The following is a 19,937-nucleotide window of genomic DNA, read 5'->3' as shown; positions in this document are numbered from 1 at the left end:
GCCTGGGGTAGTAGCTATGGAGGAACTAGCCATCTATGAATTAACATTGGGATTCGAATGAACCTTTATTTTTGACCAAAAACTAGTTTTTAACTATTGTATAAGAATGGTGAGCCTTCGACATTCTACCAGTTATCACAGAGGTCATACTGACTAGTCTTGGCATTATACAGACACGGGCTGCTCGATTTAATGCTCCAAGTGCAGTCGAAACATCGATTGTAATCCCGCTGGCAGCTGTACACCTTATAACCCCGCGATGCTCCCGACCACTCGAAGTCGCACCAGAACAGAGTTGTACAGAAGAAGTTGGGTCTAAAACTGAATCCGTAAGACCCTCCGGGAGGGATCACGTGCACCCCGAGATCGTCGTCCTTGGATTTGCAGTGGACCGTCATGTCGAGTTGTTCCTGCAGGTCATTTCTGATCAGGACATGGGTTTTGTGTTTCTGGAAAATACTTGATTCGCACCTCCCCCACAACAAGAGTAGAGCCACCAATAGCAACAGACTGCTTTTGGATGAATCCATTTTCGGGGAGGGAAGTGAGGTTTTAGATTTTCCTTCTTCCTTGTTGATTTTAATATTTGTTGGGATTATTTGGGCCAAAGATATAAATAACACCCAAAGGAATATTCTCGGATTATGAGTGGGTTAGATTTAGAAAAGGGGGAAAATTGGAAATAAAAAACACTCAATACTAATAAACTCCATATATATATATCCCCGTATGGTAATTTCATTTAATATTTAGAAGGGGCAGCCCATTTTTGGGCATATTTGTTGGGATTATTTGGGCCAAAGGTATAAATAACACCCAAAGGAATATTCTCGGATGATGCATGTGTTAGATTTAGAAAAGTGGGAAAATTGGAAATCAAAAGCACTCAATACTAATAAATACCACATGCATCCACGTAAGGCAATTTCATGATACATTGTTGAAGGTTATGTTTTATTTTTCAAAAAGGATAAGTGTAATCGCGAACGCCATTGTCTGGTAATCAATAGGTTTCATGTTCGATAATTTGTGAAACTATCTTTGTCCCTTTATTATAGTTATTAGTATTTTTTTTGGTGAAATACGGTATATGTTTACATTTCTTTCTAAAAAATAGTTATTTCAACAATAGAAAATAAAAAAATATATAAATTAATGGCTGATAAAAATTAGGAGAGGAGAATATTAATAAAACTTTCGAGAATTGTAAAGAACTAAATGGGGTAAGAGCCCGAGGAAGAAGAGAGTCAAAGATGACTTAATAGAAGAGGGAATAAATTTAATGTGATAGGTAACTTATGTGACAATTCCTCCTCGCACGAAAATAATTATGTGACAACTCCTCATGGCACGAATAGAAACTCTCATCAAAGGAGTCTGAGTTATATAATATATACACATATATAGACACTATTACCATCACCCACTCCCGCCCAAAAAAAAACCTGCAAATACCATAATTTCAAACCCTCCAAATTTGAGATGTCCGCTAAATTTTCATACATTCTTGTAAAAATAAAAAACATAATTTTTAACTTTAATTTTAAATGTTTTTTCGTTTTCGTTTATTTTCTACTTTTTTAGTTCATTTATATCTAATAACTTTGTTTATTTTTGCTTTTGTCCTTTTCCTTTTTTTAATTCATTTTCTCTTGTACTTTTGGTTTATTTTCTATTTTCATCCATTAATCAAATTTTCTATGAGGAAAAAAAGGTAAAAAAAATTCGGTAAGGGAAAAATGATAAATTTTAGTCCGTAACTTTCTAATTGAAAAGAATGTTAATATTTAAATTTTTTATAACTTTATAAAATATTGTAACCTATCTTCGAGAAAGTGGTTAATCAGACTTTAGTTTAATTATACATTTTCTGACATTGGATATACTTATAAGATTTATTATTAGAAGCATTATTAGAATTTCACTGTAACTTAAATAATAAACTTTCGACCTTCTTATCGAAATAAAAGACTTGGCTATTGAAAGTTATATAAGCATTTAAAATCAAACTTTTGCGAAGGAATAAGCATAAGACTGAAGTGACCAAAGATTTGGCACATACTCGTAATCAAAGAGAATTAAAGTGAATAATATTTCTTACCTTGGTAGAGGAAATAACTAATGAAAATCTGAAAGAGGAAGTACGTGGAAGGAGAATAAAGTCCTCCCTTTTGAGAAGTGGAATATAGAATCTGGAATTCAAACAACTCGAAATGTATTGAGGCAAGATAATTTAGGAAGGCTTTTCGTACATATAAACCTGCCTCTGGGAGTAGGCCAAGCAAGGGGGTCAACGGCTAGGGGAAATGGCGAGAATTATGGAAATTGGCTGAATTTACAAAAAGATATACACCCTCTTTAATATCTTAGCATTTTATTTACCTTAGCAATTATTTTGCCATTAATATAAATAAAGTTATTGTTATTTATCAATTGACAGCCTGTTAAATCTCCATTCATACTATTCATAATTAATTTACTTTAATTCCAAATTTTATAGTGAGTTTTGCTAATGATTACGTATTCATTTGGATATCAAAATCGTGATTTTTTTTGTTAGTTAATATTGATGCCGCTATTGTCCTTTTCTTTTTGGGTGAAATCTAATGTCCTTTGTTTGAATTTCTCAACAGACTCGATGAATAAAATACTTAGATGAGAGGATACGTCTTGACTGCTAGTTTCGAGACTCTTTAGTTTCGTCTGTTGCGCTAATTAGAATCATCTAAATTTAAGTGGATTTGTACATATATAAAATTATTGCCCCTTAAATGTTAGAAATTACATTATTTCTTGTCATCTCCGAGGCATCGATTTTGATAATTTGAAATAATTAAAACAAACTAACAAAAAATATGTAAATATATATATATACAAATTAATTAATAATACTCATTTACAAATTAAGCAATATAGTATCGTAAGTAATTGAAAATTAACTAACAATTAAAAATTAATTAATAATATTAGTTATATATTTACCTTTCTAACCCTATGATATCACAACAGTTACCTTTATAATCCTATTTATTATATAGTTATCAAGTTTACACACACACACACACACATATATATATATACATAAAGATTGACTTTTTTAGGGGGAAAAAAAACTTTTATGATTAATAACGATCAACCTTCTCTTGTTGCATGAGATTGGTAAGAGTATGAGTAAGGTCATGGTAATATTTAAATTTTTTATAACTTTATAAAATATTGTAACCTATCTTCGGGAAAGTGGTTAGCATATTAGGATATCGATGACAGATCGATAAATGAGAAGGCAGGGATTTACACATTTGCTCGTCAAAATGTGATTAGTGCTTCAACCGACCATTGCATTTGATATGTATATGTATAGAAAAAATACTAATAAACTCTAAGATTTGAAATATTAATATTTTCGAGCGACTTAATGTTTTTCACCTACACCAAATTCACCACAATAGAATTATTTGAGCCTTTTTTTTTTGGATATTGCAATTTTATGGTGAGATTAGCAATTTTTAACATATGAGCTTGCAATGCCTATCAGTAACCAAAATGATATTTCTTTTTTGGGTAAGCGGTGAGGTTTTAGCCAATCTCAAATTACGCTCAAAGAGTGTCCACTATGCCAAGACACCAACCATATAACAACAAAGTCATCGCAAGCCTGGGGTAGTAGCTATGGAGGAACTAGCCATCTATGAATTAACATTGGGATTCGAATGAACCTTTATTTTTGACCAAAAACTAGTTTTTAACTATTGTATAAGAATGGTGAGCCTTCGACATTCTACCAGTTATCACAGAGGTCATACTGACTAGTCTTGGCATTATACAGACACGGGCTGCTCGATTTAATGCTCCAAGTGCAGTCGAAACATCGATTGTAATCCCGCTGGCAGCTGTACACCTTATAACCCCGCGATGCTCCCGACCACTCGAAGTCGCACCAGAACAGAGTTGTACAGAAGAAGTTGGGTCTAAAACTGAATCCGTAAGACCCTCCGGGAGGGATCACGTGCACCCCGAGATCGTCGTCCTTGGATTTGCAGTGGACCGTCATGTCGAGTTGTTCCTGCAGGTCATTTCTGATCAGGACATGGGTTTTGTGTTTCTGGAAAATACTTGATTCGCACCTCCCCCACAACAAGAGTAGAGCCACCAATAGCAACAGACTGCTTTTGGATGAATCCATTTTCGGGGAGGGAAGTGAGGTTTTAGATTTTCCTTCTTCCTTGTTGATTTTAATATTTGTTGGGATTATTTGGGCCAAAGATATAAATAACACCCAAAGGAATATTCTCGGATTATGAGTGGGTTAGATTTAGAAAAGGGGGAAAATTGGAAATAAAAAACACTCAATACTAATAAACTCCATATATATATATCCCCGTATGGTAATTTCATTTAATATTTAGAAGGGGCAGCCCATTTTTGGGCATATTTGTTGGGATTATTTGGGCCAAAGGTATAAATAACACCCAAAGGAATATTCTCGGATGATGCATGTGTTAGATTTAGAAAAGTGGGAAAATTGGAAATCAAAAGCACTCAATACTAATAAATACCACATGCATCCACGTAAGGCAATTTCATGATACATTGTTGAAGGTTATGTTTTATTTTTCAAAAAGGATAAGTGTAATCGCGAACGCCATTGTCTGGTAATCAATAGGTTTCATGTTCGATAATTTGTGAAACTATCTTTGTCCCTTTATTATAGTTATTAGTATTTTTTTTGGTGAAATACGGTATATGTTTACATTTCTTTCTAAAAAATAGTTATTTCAACAATAGAAAATAAAAAAATATATAAATTAATGGCTGATAAAAATTAGGAGAGGAGAATATTAATAAAACTTTCGAGAATTGTAAAGAACTAAATGGGGTAAGAGCCCGAGGAAGAAGAGAGTCAAAGATGACTTAATAGAAGAGGGAATAAATTTAATGTGATAGGTAACTTATGTGACAATTCCTCCTCGCACGAAAATAATTATGTGACAACTCCTCATGGCACGAATAGAAACTCTCATCAAAGGAGTCTGAGTTATATAATATATACACATATATAGACACTATTACCATCACCCACTCCCGCCCAAAAAAAAACCTGCAAATACCATAATTTCAAACCCTCCAAATTTGAGATGTCCGCTAAATTTTCATACATTCTTGTAAAAATAAAAAACATAATTTTTAACTTTAATTTTAAATGTTTTTTCGTTTTCGTTTATTTTCTACTTTTTTAGTTCATTTATATCTAATAACTTTGTTTATTTTTGCTTTTGTCCTTTTCCTTTTTTTAATTCATTTTCTCTTGTACTTTTGGTTTATTTTCTATTTTCATCCATTAATCAAATTTTCTATGAGGAAAAAAAGGTAAAAAAAATTCGGTAAGGGAAAAATGATAAATTTTAGTCCGTAACTTTCTAATTGAAAAGAATGTTAATATTTAAATTTTTTATAACTTTATAAAATATTGTAACCTATCTTCGAGAAAGTGGTTAATCAGACTTTAGTTTAATTATACATTTTCTGACATTGGATATACTTATAAGATTTATTATTAGAAGCATTATTAGAATTTCACTGTAACTTAAATAATAAACTTTCGACCTTCTTATCGAAATAAAAGACTTGGCTATTGAAAGTTATATAAGCATTTAAAATCAAACTTTTGCGAAGGAATAAGCATAAGACTGAAGTGACCAAAGATTTGGCACATACTCGTAATCAAAGAGAATTAAAGTGAATAATATTTCTTACCTTGGTAGAGGAAATAACTAATGAAAATCTGAAAGAGGAAGTACGTGGAAGGAGAATAAAGTCCTCCCTTTTGAGAAGTGGAATATAGAATCTGGAATTCAAACAACTCGAAATGTATTGAGGCAAGATAATTTAGGAAGGCTTTTCGTACATATAAACCTGCCTCTGGGAGTAGGCCAAGCAAGGGGGTCAACGGCTAGGGGAAATGGCGAGAATTATGGAAATTGGCTGAATTTACAAAAAGATATACACCCTCTTTAATATCTTAGCATTTTATTTACCTTAGCAATTATTTTGCCATTAATATAAATAAAGTTATTGTTATTTATCAATTGACAGCCTGTTAAATCTCCATTCATACTATTCATAATTAATTTACTTTAATTCCAAATTTTATAGTGAGTTTTGCTAATGATTACGTATTCATTTGGATATCAAAATCGTGATTTTTTTTGTTAGTTAATATTGATGCCGCTATTGTCCTTTTCTTTTTGGGTGAAATCTAATGTCCTTTGTTTGAATTTCTCAACAGACTCGATGAATAAAATACTTAGATGAGAGGATACGTCTTGACTGCTAGTTTCGAGACTCTTTAGTTTCGTCTGTTGCGCTAATTAGAATCATCTAAATTTAAGTGGATTTGTACATATATAAAATTATTGCCCCTTAAATGTTAGAAATTACATTATTTCTTGTCATCTCCGAGGCATCGATTTTGATAATTTGAAATAATTAAAACAAACTAACAAAAAATATGTAAATATATATATATACAAATTAATTAATAATACTCATTTACAAATTAAGCAATATAGTATCGTAAGTAATTGAAAATTAACTAACAATTAAAAATTAATTAATAATATTAGTTATATATTTACCTTTCTAACCCTATGATATCACAACAGTTACCTTTATAATCCTATTTATTATATAGTTATCAAGTTTACACACACACACACACACATATATATATATACATAAAGATTGACTTTTTTAGGGGGAAAAAAAACTTTTATGATTAATAACGATCAACCTTCTCTTGTTGCATGAGATTGGTAAGAGTATGAGTAAGGTCATGGTAATATTTAAATTTTTTATAACTTTATAAAATATTGTAACCTATCTTCGGGAAAGTGGTTAGCATATTAGGATATCGATGACAGATCGATAAATGAGAAGGCAGGGATTTACACATTTGCTCGTCAAAATGTGATTAGTGCTTCAACCAACCATTGCATTTGATATGTATATGTATAGAAAAAATACTAATAAACTCTAAGATTTGAAATATTAATATTTTCGAGCGACTTAATGTTTTTCACCTACACCAAATTCACCACAATAGAATTATTTGAGCCTTTTTTTTTTGGATATTGCAATTTTATGGTGAGATTAGCAATTTTTAACATATGAGCTTGCAATGCCTATCAGTAACCAAAATGATATTTCTTTTTTGGGTAAGCGGTGAGGTTTTAGCCAATCTCAAATTACGCTCAAAGAGTGTCCACTATGCCAAGACACCAACCATATAACAACAAAGTCATCGCAAGCCTGGGGTAGTAGCTATGGAGGAACTAGCCATCTATGAATTAACATTGGGATTCGAATGAACCTTTATTTTTGACCAAAAACTAGTTTTTAACTATTGTATAAGAATGGTGAGCCTTCGACATTCTACCAGTTATCACAGAGGTCATACTGACTAGTCTTGGCATTATACAGACACGGGCTGCTCGATTTAATGCTCCAAGTGCAGTCGAAACATCGATTGTAATCCCGCTGGCAGCTGTACACCTTATAACCCCGCGATGCTCCCGACCACTCGAAGTCGCACCAGAACAGAGTTGTACAGAAGAAGTTGGGTCTAAAACTGAATCCGTAAGACCCTCCGGGAGGGATCACGTGCACCCCGAGATCGTCGTCCTTGGATTTGCAGTGGACCGTCATGTCGAGTTGTTCCTGCAGGTCATTTCTGATCAGGACATGGGTTTTGTGTTTCTGGAAAATACTTGATTCGCACCTCCCCCACAACAAGAGTAGAGCCACCAATAGCAACAGACTGCTTTTGGATGAATCCATTTTCGGGGAGGGAAGTGAGGTTTTAGATTTTCCTTCTTCCTTGTTGATTTTAATATTTGTTGGGATTATTTGGGCCAAAGATATAAATAACACCCAAAGGAATATTCTCGGATTATGAGTGGGTTAGATTTAGAAAAGGGGGAAAATTGGAAATAAAAAACACTCAATACTAATAAACTCCATATATATATATCCCCGTATGGTAATTTCATTTAATATTTAGAAGGGGCAGCCCATTTTTGGGCATATTTGTTGGGATTATTTGGGCCAAAGGTATAAATAACACCCAAAGGAATATTCTCGGATGATGCATGTGTTAGATTTAGAAAAGTGGGAAAATTGGAAATCAAAAGCACTCAATACTAATAAATACCACATGCATCCACGTAAGGCAATTTCATGATACATTGTTGAAGGTTATGTTTTATTTTTCAAAAAGGATAAGTGTAATCGCGAACGCCATTGTCTGGTAATCAATAGGTTTCATGTTCGATAATTTGTGAAACTATCTTTGTCCCTTTATTATAGTTATTAGTATTTTTTTTGGTGAAATACGGTATATGTTTACATTTCTTTCTAAAAAATAGTTATTTCAACAATAGAAAATAAAAAAATATATAAATTAATGGCTGATAAAAATTAGGAGAGGAGAATATTAATAAAACTTTCGAGAATTGTAAAGAACTAAATGGGGTAAGAGCCCGAGGAAGAAGAGAGTCAAAGATGACTTAATAGAAGAGGGAATAAATTTAATGTGATAGGTAACTTATGTGACAATTCCTCCTCGCACGAAAATAATTATGTGACAACTCCTCATGGCACGAATAGAAACTCTCATCAAAGGAGTCTGAGTTATATAATATATACACATATATAGACACTATTACCATCACCCACTCCCGCCCAAAAAAAAACCTGCAAATACCATAATTTCAAACCCTCCAAATTTGAGATGTCCGCTAAATTTTCATACATTCTTGTAAAAATAAAAAACATAATTTTTAACTTTAATTTTAAATGTTTTTTCGTTTTCGTTTATTTTCTACTTTTTTAGTTCATTTATATCTAATAACTTTGTTTATTTTTGCTTTTGTCCTTTTCCTTTTTTTAATTCATTTTCTCTTGTACTTTTGGTTTATTTTCTATTTTCATCCATTAATCAAATTTTCTATGAGGAAAAAAAGGTAAAAAAAATTCGGTAAGGGAAAAATGATAAATTTTAGTCCGTAACTTTCTAATTGAAAAGAATGTTAATATTTAAATTTTTTATAACTTTATAAAATATTGTAACCTATCTTCGAGAAAGTGGTTAATCAGACTTTAGTTTAATTATACATTTTCTGACATTGGATATACTTATAAGATTTATTATTAGAAGCATTATTAGAATTTCACTGTAACTTAAATAATAAACTTTCGACCTTCTTATCGAAATAAAAGACTTGGCTATTGAAAGTTATATAAGCATTTAAAATCAAACTTTTGCGAAGGAATAAGCATAAGACTGAAGTGACCAAAGATTTGGCACATACTCGTAATCAAAGAGAATTAAAGTGAATAATATTTCTTACCTTGGTAGAGGAAATAACTAATGAAAATCTGAAAGAGGAAGTACGTGGAAGGAGAATAAAGTCCTCCCTTTTGAGAAGTGGAATATAGAATCTGGAATTCAAACAACTCGAAATGTATTGAGGCAAGATAATTTAGGAAGGCTTTTCGTACATATAAACCTGCCTCTGGGAGTAGGCCAAGCAAGGGGGTCAACGGCTAGGGGAAATGGCGAGAATTATGGAAATTGGCTGAATTTACAAAAAGATATACACCCTCTTTAATATCTTAGCATTTTATTTACCTTAGCAATTATTTTGCCATTAATATAAATAAAGTTATTGTTATTTATCAATTGACAGCCTGTTAAATCTCCATTCATACTATTCATAATTAATTTACTTTAATTCCAAATTTTATAGTGAGTTTTGCTAATGATTACGTATTCATTTGGATATCAAAATCGTGATTTTTTTTGTTAGTTAATATTGATGCCGCTATTGTCCTTTTCTTTTTGGGTGAAATCTAATGTCCTTTGTTTGAATTTCTCAACAGACTCGATGAATAAAATACTTAGATGAGAGGATACGTCTTGACTGCTAGTTTCGAGACTCTTTAGTTTCGTCTGTTGCGCTAATTAGAATCATCTAAATTTAAGTGGATTTGTACATATATAAAATTATTGCCCCTTAAATGTTAGAAATTACATTATTTCTTGTCATCTCCGAGGCATCGATTTTGATAATTTGAAATAATTAAAACAAACTAACAAAAAATATGTAAATATATATATATACAAATTAATTAATAATACTCATTTACAAATTAAGCAATATAGTATCGTAAGTAATTGAAAATTAACTAACAATTAAAAATTAATTAATAATATTAGTTATATATTTACCTTTCTAACCCTATGATATCACAACAGTTACCTTTATAATCCTATTTATTATATAGTTATCAAGTTTACACACACACACACACACATATATATATATACATAAAGATTGACTTTTTTAGGGGGAAAAAAAACTTTTATGATTAATAACGATCAACCTTCTCTTGTTGCATGAGATTGGTAAGAGTATGAGTAAGGTCATGGTAATATTTAAATTTTTTATAACTTTATAAAATATTGTAACCTATCTTCGGGAAAGTGGTTAGCATATTAGGATATCGATGACAGATCGATAAATGAGAAGGCAGGGATTTACACATTTGCTCGTCAAAATGTGATTAGTGCTTCAACCGACCATTGCATTTGATATGTATATGTATAGAAAAAATACTAATAAACTCTAAGATTTGAAATATTAATATTTTCGAGCGACTTAATGTTTTTCACCTACACCAAATTCACCACAATAGAATTATTTGAGCCTTTTTTTTTTGGATATTGCAATTTTATGGTGAGATTAGCAATTTTTAACATATGAGCTTGCAATGCCTATCAGTAACCAAAATGATATTTCTTTTTTGGGTAAGCGGTGAGGTTTTAGCCAATCTCAAATTACGCTCAAAGAGTGTCCACTATGCCAAGACACCAACCATATAACAACAAAGTCATCGCAAGCCTGGGGTAGTAGCTATGGAGGAACTAGCCATCTATGAATTAACATTGGGATTCGAATGAACCTTTATTTTTGACCAAAAACTAGTTTTTAACTATTGTATAAGAATGGTGAGCCTTCGACATTCTACCAGTTATCACAGAGGTCATACTGACTAGTCTTGGCATTATACAGACACGGGCTGCTCGATTTAATGCTCCAAGTGCAGTCGAAACATCGATTGTAATCCCGCTGGCAGCTGTACACCTTATAACCCCGCGATGCTCCCGACCACTCGAAGTCGCACCAGAACAGAGTTGTACAGAAGAAGTTGGGTCTAAAACTGAATCCGTAAGACCCTCCGGGAGGGATCACGTGCACCCCGAGATCGTCGTCCTTGGATTTGCAGTGGACCGTCATGTCGAGTTGTTCCTGCAGGTCATTTCTGATCAGGACATGGGTTTTGTGTTTCTGGAAAATACTTGATTCGCACCTCCCCCACAACAAGAGTAGAGCCACCAATAGCAACAGACTGCTTTTGGATGAATCCATTTTCGGGGAGGGAAGTGAGGTTTTAGATTTTCCTTCTTCCTTGTTGATTTTAATATTTGTTGGGATTATTTGGGCCAAAGATATAAATAACACCCAAAGGAATATTCTCGGATTATGAGTGGGTTAGATTTAGAAAAGGGGGAAAATTGGAAATAAAAAACACTCAATACTAATAAACTCCATATATATATATATCCCCGTATGGTAATTTCATTTAATATTTAGAAGGGGCAGCCCATTTTTGGGCATATTTGTTGGGATTATTTGGGCCAAAGGTATAAATAACACCCAAAGGAATATTCTCGGATGATGCATGTGTTAGATTTAGAAAAGTGGGAAAATTGGAAATCAAAAGCACTCAATACTAATAAATACCACATGCATCCACGTAAGGCAATTTCATGATACATTGTTGAAGGTTATGTTTTATTTTTCAAAAAGGATAAGTGTAATCGCGAACGCCATTGTCTGGTAATCAATAGGTTTCATGTTCGATAATTTGTGAAACTATCTTTGTCCCTTTATTATAGTTATTAGTATTTTTTTTGGTGAAATACGGTATATGTTTACATTTCTTTCTAAAAAATAGTTATTTCAACAATAGAAAATAAAAAAATATATAAATTAATGGCTGATAAAAATTAGGAGAGGAGAATATTAATAAAACTTTCGAGAATTGTAAAGAACTAAATGGGGTAAGAGCCCGAGGAAGAAGAGAGTCAAAGATGACTTAATAGAAGAGGGAATAAATTTAATGTGATAGGTAACTTATGTGACAATTCCTCCTCGCACGAAAATAATTATGTGACAACTCCTCATGGCACGAATAGAAACTCTCATCAAAGGAGTCTGAGTTATATAATATATACACATATATAGACACTATTACCATCACCCACTCCCGCCCAAAAAAAAACCTGCAAATACCATAATTTCAAACCCTCCAAATTTGAGATGTCCGCTAAATTTTCATACATTCTTGTAAAAATAAAAAACATAATTTTTAACTTTAATTTTAAATGTTTTTTCGTTTTCGTTTATTTTCTACTTTTTTAGTTCATTTATATCTAATAACTTTGTTTATTTTTGCTTTTGTCCTTTTCCTTTTTTTAATTCATTTTCTCTTGTACTTTTGGTTTATTTTCTATTTTCATCCATTAATCAAATTTTCTATGAGGAAAAAAAGGTAAAAAAAATTCGGTAAGGGAAAAATGATAAATTTTAGTCCGTAACTTTCTAATTGAAAAGAATGTTAATATTTAAATTTTTTATAACTTTATAAAATATTGTAACCTATCTTCGAGAAAGTGGTTAATCAGACTTTAGTTTAATTATACATTTTCTGACATTGGATATACTTATAAGATTTATTATTAGAAGCATTATTAGAATTTCACTGTAACTTAAATAATAAACTTTCGACCTTCTTATCGAAATAAAAGACTTGGCTATTGAAAGTTATATAAGCATTTAAAATCAAACTTTTGCGAAGGAATAAGCATAAGACTGAAGTGACCAAAGATTTGGCACATACTCGTAATCAAAGAGAATTAAAGTGAATAATATTTCTTACCTTGGTAGAGGAAATAACTAATGAAAATCTGAAAGAGGAAGTACGTGGAAGGAGAATAAAGTCCTCCCTTTTGAGAAGTGGAATATAGAATCTGGAATTCAAACAACTCGAAATGTATTGAGGCAAGATAATTTAGGAAGGCTTTTCGTACATATAAACCTGCCTCTGGGAGTAGGCCAAGCAAGGGGGTCAACGGCTAGGGGAAATGGCGAGAATTATGGAAATTGGCTGAATTTACAAAAAGATATACACCCTCTTTAATATCTTAGCATTTTATTTACCTTAGCAATTATTTTGCCATTAATATAAATAAAGTTATTGTTATTTATCAATTGACAGCCTGTTAAATCTCCATTCATACTATTCATAATTAATTTACTTTAATTCCAAATTTTATAGTGAGTTTTGCTAATGATTACGTATTCATTTGGATATCAAAATCGTGATTTTTTTTGTTAGTTAATATTGATGCCGCTATTGTCCTTTTCTTTTTGGGTGAAATCTAATGTCCTTTGTTTGAATTTCTCAACAGACTCGATGAATAAAATACTTAGATGAGAGGATACGTCTTGACTGCTAGTTTCGAGACTCTTTAGTTTCGTCTGTTGCGCTAATTAGAATCATCTAAATTTAAGTGGATTTGTACATATATAAAATTATTGCCCCTTAAATGTTAGAAATTACATTATTTCTTGTCATCTCCGAGGCATCGATTTTGATAATTTGAAATAATTAAAACAAACTAACAAAAAATATGTAAATATATATATACAAATTAATTAATAATACTCATTTACAAATTAAGCAATATAGTATCGTAAGTAATTGAAAATTAACTAACAATTAAAAATTAATTAATAATATTAGTTATATATTTACCTTTCTAACCCTATGATATCACAACAGTTACCTTTATAATCCTACTTATTATATAGTTATCAAGTTTACACACACACACACACACATATATATATATACATAAAGATTGACTTTTTTAGGGGGAAAAAAAACTTTTATGATTAATAACGATCAACCTTCTCTTGTTGCATGAGATTGGTAAGAGTATGAGTAAGGTCATGGTAATATTTAAATTTTTTATAACTTTATAAAATATTGTAACCTATCTTCGGGAAAGTGGTTAGCATATTAGGATATCGATGACAGATCGATAAATGAGAAGGCAGGGATTTACACATTTGCTCGTCAAAATGTGATTAGTGCTTCAACCGACCATTGCATTTGATATGTATATGTATAGAAAAAATACTAATAAACTCTAAGATTTGAAATATTAATATTTTCGAGCGACTTAATGTTTTTCACCTACACCAAATTCACCACAATAGAATTATTTGAGCCTTTTTTTTTTGGATATTGCAATTTTATGGTGAGATTAGCAATTTTTAACATATGAGCTTGCAATGCCTATCAGTAACCAAAATGATATTTCTTTTTTGGGTAAGCGGTGAGGTTTTAGCCAATCTCAAATTACGCTCAAAGAGTGTCCACTATGCCAAGACACCAACCATATAACAACAAAGTCATCGCAAGCCTGGGGTAGTAGCTATGGAGGAACTAGCCATCTATGAATTAACATTGGGATTCGAATGAACCTTTATTTTTGACCAAAAACTAGTTTTTAACTATTGTATAAGAATGGTGAGCCTTCGACATTCTACCAGTTATCACAGAGGTCATACTGACTAGTCTTGGCATTATACAGACACGGGCTGCTCGATTTAATGCTCCAAGTGCAGTCGAAACATCGATTGTAATCCCGCTGGCAGCTGTACACCTTATAACCCCGCGATGCTCCCGACCACTCGAAGTCGCACCAGAACAGAGTTGTACAGAAGAAGTTGGGTCTAAAACTGAATCCGTAAGACCCTCCGGGAGGGATCACGTGCACCCCGAGATCGTCGTCCTTGGATTTGCAGTGGACCGTCATGTCGAGTTGTTCCTGCAGGTCATTTCTGATCAGGACATGGGTTTTGTGTTTCTGGAAAATACTTGATTCGCACCTCCCCCACAACAAGAGTAGAGCCACCAATAGCAACAGACTGCTTTTGGATGAATCCATTTTCGGGGAGGGAAGTGAGGTTTTAGATTTTCCTTCTTCCTTGTTGATTTTAATATTTGTTGGGATTATTTGGGCCAAAGATATAAATAACACCCAAAGGAATATTCTCGGATTATGAGTGGGTTAGATTTAGAAAAGGGGGAAAATTGGAAATAAAAAACACTCAATACTAATAAACTCCATATATATATATCCCCGTATGGTAATTTCATTTAATATTTAGAAGGGGCAGCCCATTTTTGGGCATATTTGTTGGGATTATTTGGGCCAAAGGTATAAATAACACCCAAAGGAATATTCTCGGATGATGCATGTGTTAGATTTAGAAAAGTGGGAAAATTGGAAATCAAAAGCACTCAATACTAATAAATACCACATGCATCCACGTAAGGCAATTTCATGATACATTGTTGAAGGTTATGTTTTATTTTTCAAAAAGGATAAGTGTAATCGCGAACGCCATTGTCTGGTAATCAATAGGTTTCATGTTCGATAATTTGTGAAACTATCTTTGTCCCTTTATTATAGTTATTAGTATTTTTTTTGGTGAAATACGGTATATGTTTACATTTCTTTCTAAAAAATAGTTATTTCAACAATAGAAAATAAAAAAATATATAAATTAATGGCTGATAAAAATTAGGAGAGGAGAATATTAATAAAACTTTCGAGAATTGTAAAGAACTAAATGGGGTAAGAGCCCGAGGAAGAAGAGAGTCAAAGATGACTTAATAGAAGAGGGAATAAATTTAATGTGATAGGTAACTTATGTGACAATTCCTCCTCGCACGAAAATAATTATGTGACAACTCCTCATGGCACGAATAGAAACTCTCATCAAAGGAGTCTGAGTTATATAATATATACACATATATAGACACTATTACCATCACCCACTCCCGCCCAAAAAAAAACCTGCAAATACCATAATTTCAAACCCTCCAAATTTGAGATGTCCGCTAAATTTTCATACATTCTTGTAAAAATAAAAAACATAATTTTTAACTTTAATTTTAAATGTTTTTTCGTTTTCGTTTATTTTCTACTTTTTTAGTTCATTTATATCTAATAACTTTGTTTATTTTTGCTTTTGTCCTTTTCCTTTTTTTAATTCATTTTCTCTTGTACTTTTGGTTTATTTTCTATTTTCATCCATTAATCAAATTTTCTATGAGGAAAAAAAGGTAAAAAAAATTCGGTAAGGGAAAAATGATAAATTTTAGTCCGTAACTTTCTAATTGAAAAGAATGTTAATATTTAAATTTTTTATAACTTTATAAAATATTGTAACCTATCTTCGAGAAAGTGGTTAATCAGACTTTAGTTTAATTATACATTTTCTGACATTGGATATACTTATAAGATTTATTATTAGAAGCATTATTAGAATTTCACTGTAACTTAAATAATAAACTTTCGACCTTCTTATCGAAATAAAAGACTTGGCTATTGAAAGTTATATAAGCATTTAAAATCAAACTTTTGCGAAGGAATAAGCATAAGACTGAAGTGACCAAAGATTTGGCACATACTCGTAATCAAAGAGAATTAAAGTGAATAATATTTCTTACCTTGGTAGAGGAAATAACTAATGAAAATCTGAAAGAGGAAGTACGTGGAAGGAGAATAAAGTCCTCCCTTTTGAGAAGTGGAATATAGAATCTGGAATTCAAACAACTCGAAATGTATTGAGGCAAGATAATTTAGGAAGGCTTTTCGTACATATAAACCTGCCTCTGGGAGTAGGCCAAGCAAGGGGGTCAACGGCTAGGGGAAATGGCGAGAATTATGGAAATTGGCTGAATTTACAAAAAGATATACACCCTCTTTAATATCTTAGCATTTTATTTACCTTAGCAATTATTTTGCCATTATATAAATAAAGTTATTGTTATTTATCAATTGACAGCCTGTTAAATCTCCATTCATACTATTCATAATTAATTTACTTTAATTCCAAATTTTATAGTGAGTTTTGCTAATGATTACGTATTCATTTGGATATCAAAATCGTGATTTTTTTTGTTAGTTAATATTGATGCCGCTATTGTCCTTTTCTTTTTGGGTGAAATCTAATGTCCTTTGTTTGAATTTCTCAACAGACTCGATGAATAAAATACTTAGATGAGAGGATACGTCTTGACTGCTAGTTTCGAGACTCTTTAGTTTCGTCTGTTGCGCTAATTAGAATCATCTAAATTTAAGTGGATTTGTACATATATAAAATTATTGCCCCTTAAATGTTAGAAATTACATTATTTCTTGTCATCTCCGAGGCATCGATTTTGATAATTTGAAATAATTAAAACAAACTAACAAAAAATATGTAAATATATATATATACAAATTAATTAATAATACTCATTTACAAATTAAGCAATATAGTATCGTAAGTAATTGAAAATTAACTAACAATTAAAAATTAATTAATAATATTAGTTATATATTTACCTTTCTAACCCTATGATATCACAACAGTTACCTTTATAATCCTATTTATTATATAGTTATCAAGTTTACACACACACACACACACATATATATATATACATAAAGATTGACTTTTTTAGGGGGAAAAAAAACTTTTATGATTAATAACGATCAACCTTCTCTTGTTGCATGAGATTGGTAAGAGTATGAGTAAGGTCATGGTAATATTTAAATTTTTTATAACTTTATAAAATATTGTAACCTATCTTCGGGAAAGTGGTTAGCATATTAGGATATCGATGACAGATCGATAAATGAGAAGGCAGGGATTTACACATTTGCTCGTCAAAATGTGATTAGTGCTTCAACCGACCATTGCATTTGATATGTATATGTATAGAAAAAATACTAATAAACTCTAAGATTTGAAATATTAATATTTTCGAGCGACTTAATGTTTTTCACCTACACCAAATTCACCACAATAGAATTATTTGAGCCTTTTTTTTTTGGATATTGCAATTTTATGGTGAGATTAGCAATTTTTAACATATGAGCTTGCAATGCCTATCAGTAACCAAAATGATATTTCTTTTTTGGGTAAGCGGTGAGGTTTTAGCCAATCTCAAATTACGCTCAAAGAGTGTCCACTATGCCAAGACACCAACCATATAACAACAAAGTCATCGCAAGCCTGGGGTAGTAGCTATGGAGGAACTAGCCATCTATGAATTAACATTGGGATTCGAATGAACCTTTATTTTTGACCAAAAACTAGTTTTTAACTATTGTATAAGAATGGTGAGCCTTCGACATTCTACCAGTTATCACAGAGGTCATACTGACTAGTCTTGGCATTATACAGACACGGGCTGCTCGATTTAATGCTCCAAGTGCAGTCGAAACATCGATTGTAATCCCGCTGGCAGCTGTACACCTTATAACCCCGCGATGCTCCCGACCACTCGAAGTCGCACCAGAACAGAGTTGTACAGAAGAAGTTGGGTCTAAAACTGAATCCGTAAGACCCTCCGGGAGGGATCACGTGCACCCCGAGATCGTCGTCCTTGGATTTGCAGTGGACCGTCATGTCGAGTTGTTCCTGCAGGTCATTTCTGATCAGGACATGGGTTTTGTGTTTCTGGAAAATACTTGATTCGCACCTCCCCCACAACAAGAGTAGAGCCACCAATAGCAACAGACTGCTTTTGGATGAATCCATTTTCGGGGAGGGAAGTGAGGTTTTAGATTTTCCTTCTTCCTTGTTGATTTTAATATTTGTTGGGATTATTTGGGCCAAAGATATAAATAACACCCAAAGGAATATTCTCGGATTATGAGTGGGTTAGATTTAGAAAAGGGGGAAAATTGGAAATAAAAAACACTCAATACTAATAAACTCCATATATATATATCCCCGTATGGTAATTTCATTTAATATTTAGAAGGGGCAGCCCATTTTTGGGCATATTTGTTGGGATTATTTGGGCCAAAGGTATAAATAACACCCAAAGGAATATTCTCGGATGATGCATGTGTTAGATTTAGAAAAGTGGGAAAATTGGAAATCAAAAGCACTCAATACTAATAAATACCACATGCATCCACGTAAGGCAATTTCATGATACATTGTTGAAGGTTATGTTTTATTTTTCAAAAAGGATAAGTGTAATCGCGAACGCCATTGTCTGGTAATCAATAGGTTTCATGTTCGATAATTTGTGAAACTATCTTTGTCCCTTTATTATAGTTATTAGTATTTTTTTGGTGAAATACGGTATATGTTTACATTTCTTTCTAAAAAATAGTTATTTCAACAATAGAAAATAAAAAAATATATAAATTAATGGCTGATAAAAATTAGGAGAGGAGAATATTAATAAAACTTTCGAGAATTGTAAAGAACTAAATGGGGTAAGAGCCCGAGGAAGAAGAGAGTCAAAGATGACTTAATAGAAGAGGGAATAAATTTAATGTGATAGGTAACTTATGTGACAATTCCTCCTCGCACGAAAATAATTATGTGACAACTCCTCATGGCACGAATAGAAACTCTCATCAAAGGAGTCTGAGTTATATAATATATACACATATATAGACACTATTACCATCACCCACTCCCGCCCAAAAAAAAACCTGCAAATACCATAATTTCAAACCCTCCAAATTTGAGATGTCCGCTAAATTTTCATACATTCTTGTAAAAATAAAAAACATAATTTTTAACTTTAATTTTAAATGTTTTTTCGTTTTCGTTTATTTTCTACTTTTTTAGTTCATTTATATCTAATAACTTTGTTTATTTTTGCTTTTGTCCTTTTCCTTTTTTTAATTCATTTTCTCTTGTACTTTTGGTTTATTTTCT

At 32.0% G+C, this 19,937-nt stretch overlaps 6 protein-coding genes across 6 annotated transcripts; all 6 read right to left on the bottom strand.

Moving 5' to 3' along the window:
* Window positions 1-125: 125 nt before the first annotated feature.
* LOC116204157 (S-protein homolog 2-like) lies at window positions 126-530 on the bottom strand. The gene has a single exon (XM_031536233.1). The coding sequence runs from the start codon at window positions 528-530 to the stop codon at window positions 126-128; it is 405 nt and encodes a 134-aa protein (XP_031392093.1).
* Window positions 531-3,778: 3,248 nt separating this feature from the next.
* Window positions 3,779-4,183, bottom strand: LOC116204156 (S-protein homolog 2-like). Its single transcript, XM_031536232.1, has one exon. The coding sequence runs from the start codon at window positions 4,181-4,183 to the stop codon at window positions 3,779-3,781; it is 405 nt and encodes a 134-aa protein (XP_031392092.1).
* A 3,248-nt stretch (window positions 4,184-7,431) lies between these two features.
* Window positions 7,432-7,836, bottom strand: LOC116204155 (S-protein homolog 2-like). Its single transcript, XM_031536231.1, has one exon. It carries the CDS (start codon window positions 7,834-7,836, stop codon window positions 7,432-7,434), a length of 405 nt encoding a protein of 134 aa, XP_031392091.1.
* Window positions 7,837-11,084: 3,248 nt separating this feature from the next.
* LOC116204154 (S-protein homolog 2-like) lies at window positions 11,085-11,489 on the bottom strand. The gene has a single exon (XM_031536230.1). It carries the CDS (start codon window positions 11,487-11,489, stop codon window positions 11,085-11,087), a length of 405 nt encoding a protein of 134 aa, XP_031392090.1.
* A 3,248-nt stretch (window positions 11,490-14,737) lies between these two features.
* Window positions 14,738-15,142, bottom strand: LOC116204153 (S-protein homolog 2-like). The gene has a single exon (XM_031536229.1). The coding sequence runs from the start codon at window positions 15,140-15,142 to the stop codon at window positions 14,738-14,740; it is 405 nt and encodes a 134-aa protein (XP_031392089.1).
* A 3,247-nt stretch (window positions 15,143-18,389) lies between these two features.
* Window positions 18,390-18,794, bottom strand: LOC116204152 (S-protein homolog 2-like). Its single transcript, XM_031536228.1, has one exon. It carries the CDS (start codon window positions 18,792-18,794, stop codon window positions 18,390-18,392), a length of 405 nt encoding a protein of 134 aa, XP_031392088.1.
* Between the last annotated feature and the right edge of the window lie 1,143 nt (window positions 18,795-19,937).

The sequence above is a fragment of the Punica granatum genome, chromosome 4, assembly GCF_007655135.1.
Source record: "Punica granatum isolate Tunisia-2019 chromosome 4, ASM765513v2, whole genome shotgun sequence".
Lineage (NCBI taxonomy): Eukaryota > Viridiplantae > Streptophyta > Magnoliopsida > Myrtales > Lythraceae > Punica > Punica granatum.
The sequence above is the reverse complement of the archived record's forward strand: the minus strand, read 5'-3'. Positions and strand labels throughout refer to the sequence as shown.

What these genes read in the sequence shown, in the direction of transcription:
- LOC116204155 (XM_031536231.1), bottom strand. Translation starts at nt 7,836, where the DNA reads ATGGATTCATCCAAAAGCAGTCTGTTGCTATTGGTGGCTCTACTCTTG.
- LOC116204152 (XM_031536228.1), bottom strand. Translation starts at nt 18,794, where the DNA reads ATGGATTCATCCAAAAGCAGTCTGTTGCTATTGGTGGCTCTACTCTTG.
- LOC116204154 (XM_031536230.1), bottom strand. Translation starts at nt 11,489, where the DNA reads ATGGATTCATCCAAAAGCAGTCTGTTGCTATTGGTGGCTCTACTCTTG.
- LOC116204157 (XM_031536233.1), bottom strand. Translation starts at nt 530, where the DNA reads ATGGATTCATCCAAAAGCAGTCTGTTGCTATTGGTGGCTCTACTCTTG.
- LOC116204153 (XM_031536229.1), bottom strand. Translation starts at nt 15,142, where the DNA reads ATGGATTCATCCAAAAGCAGTCTGTTGCTATTGGTGGCTCTACTCTTG.
- LOC116204156 (XM_031536232.1), bottom strand. Translation starts at nt 4,183, where the DNA reads ATGGATTCATCCAAAAGCAGTCTGTTGCTATTGGTGGCTCTACTCTTG.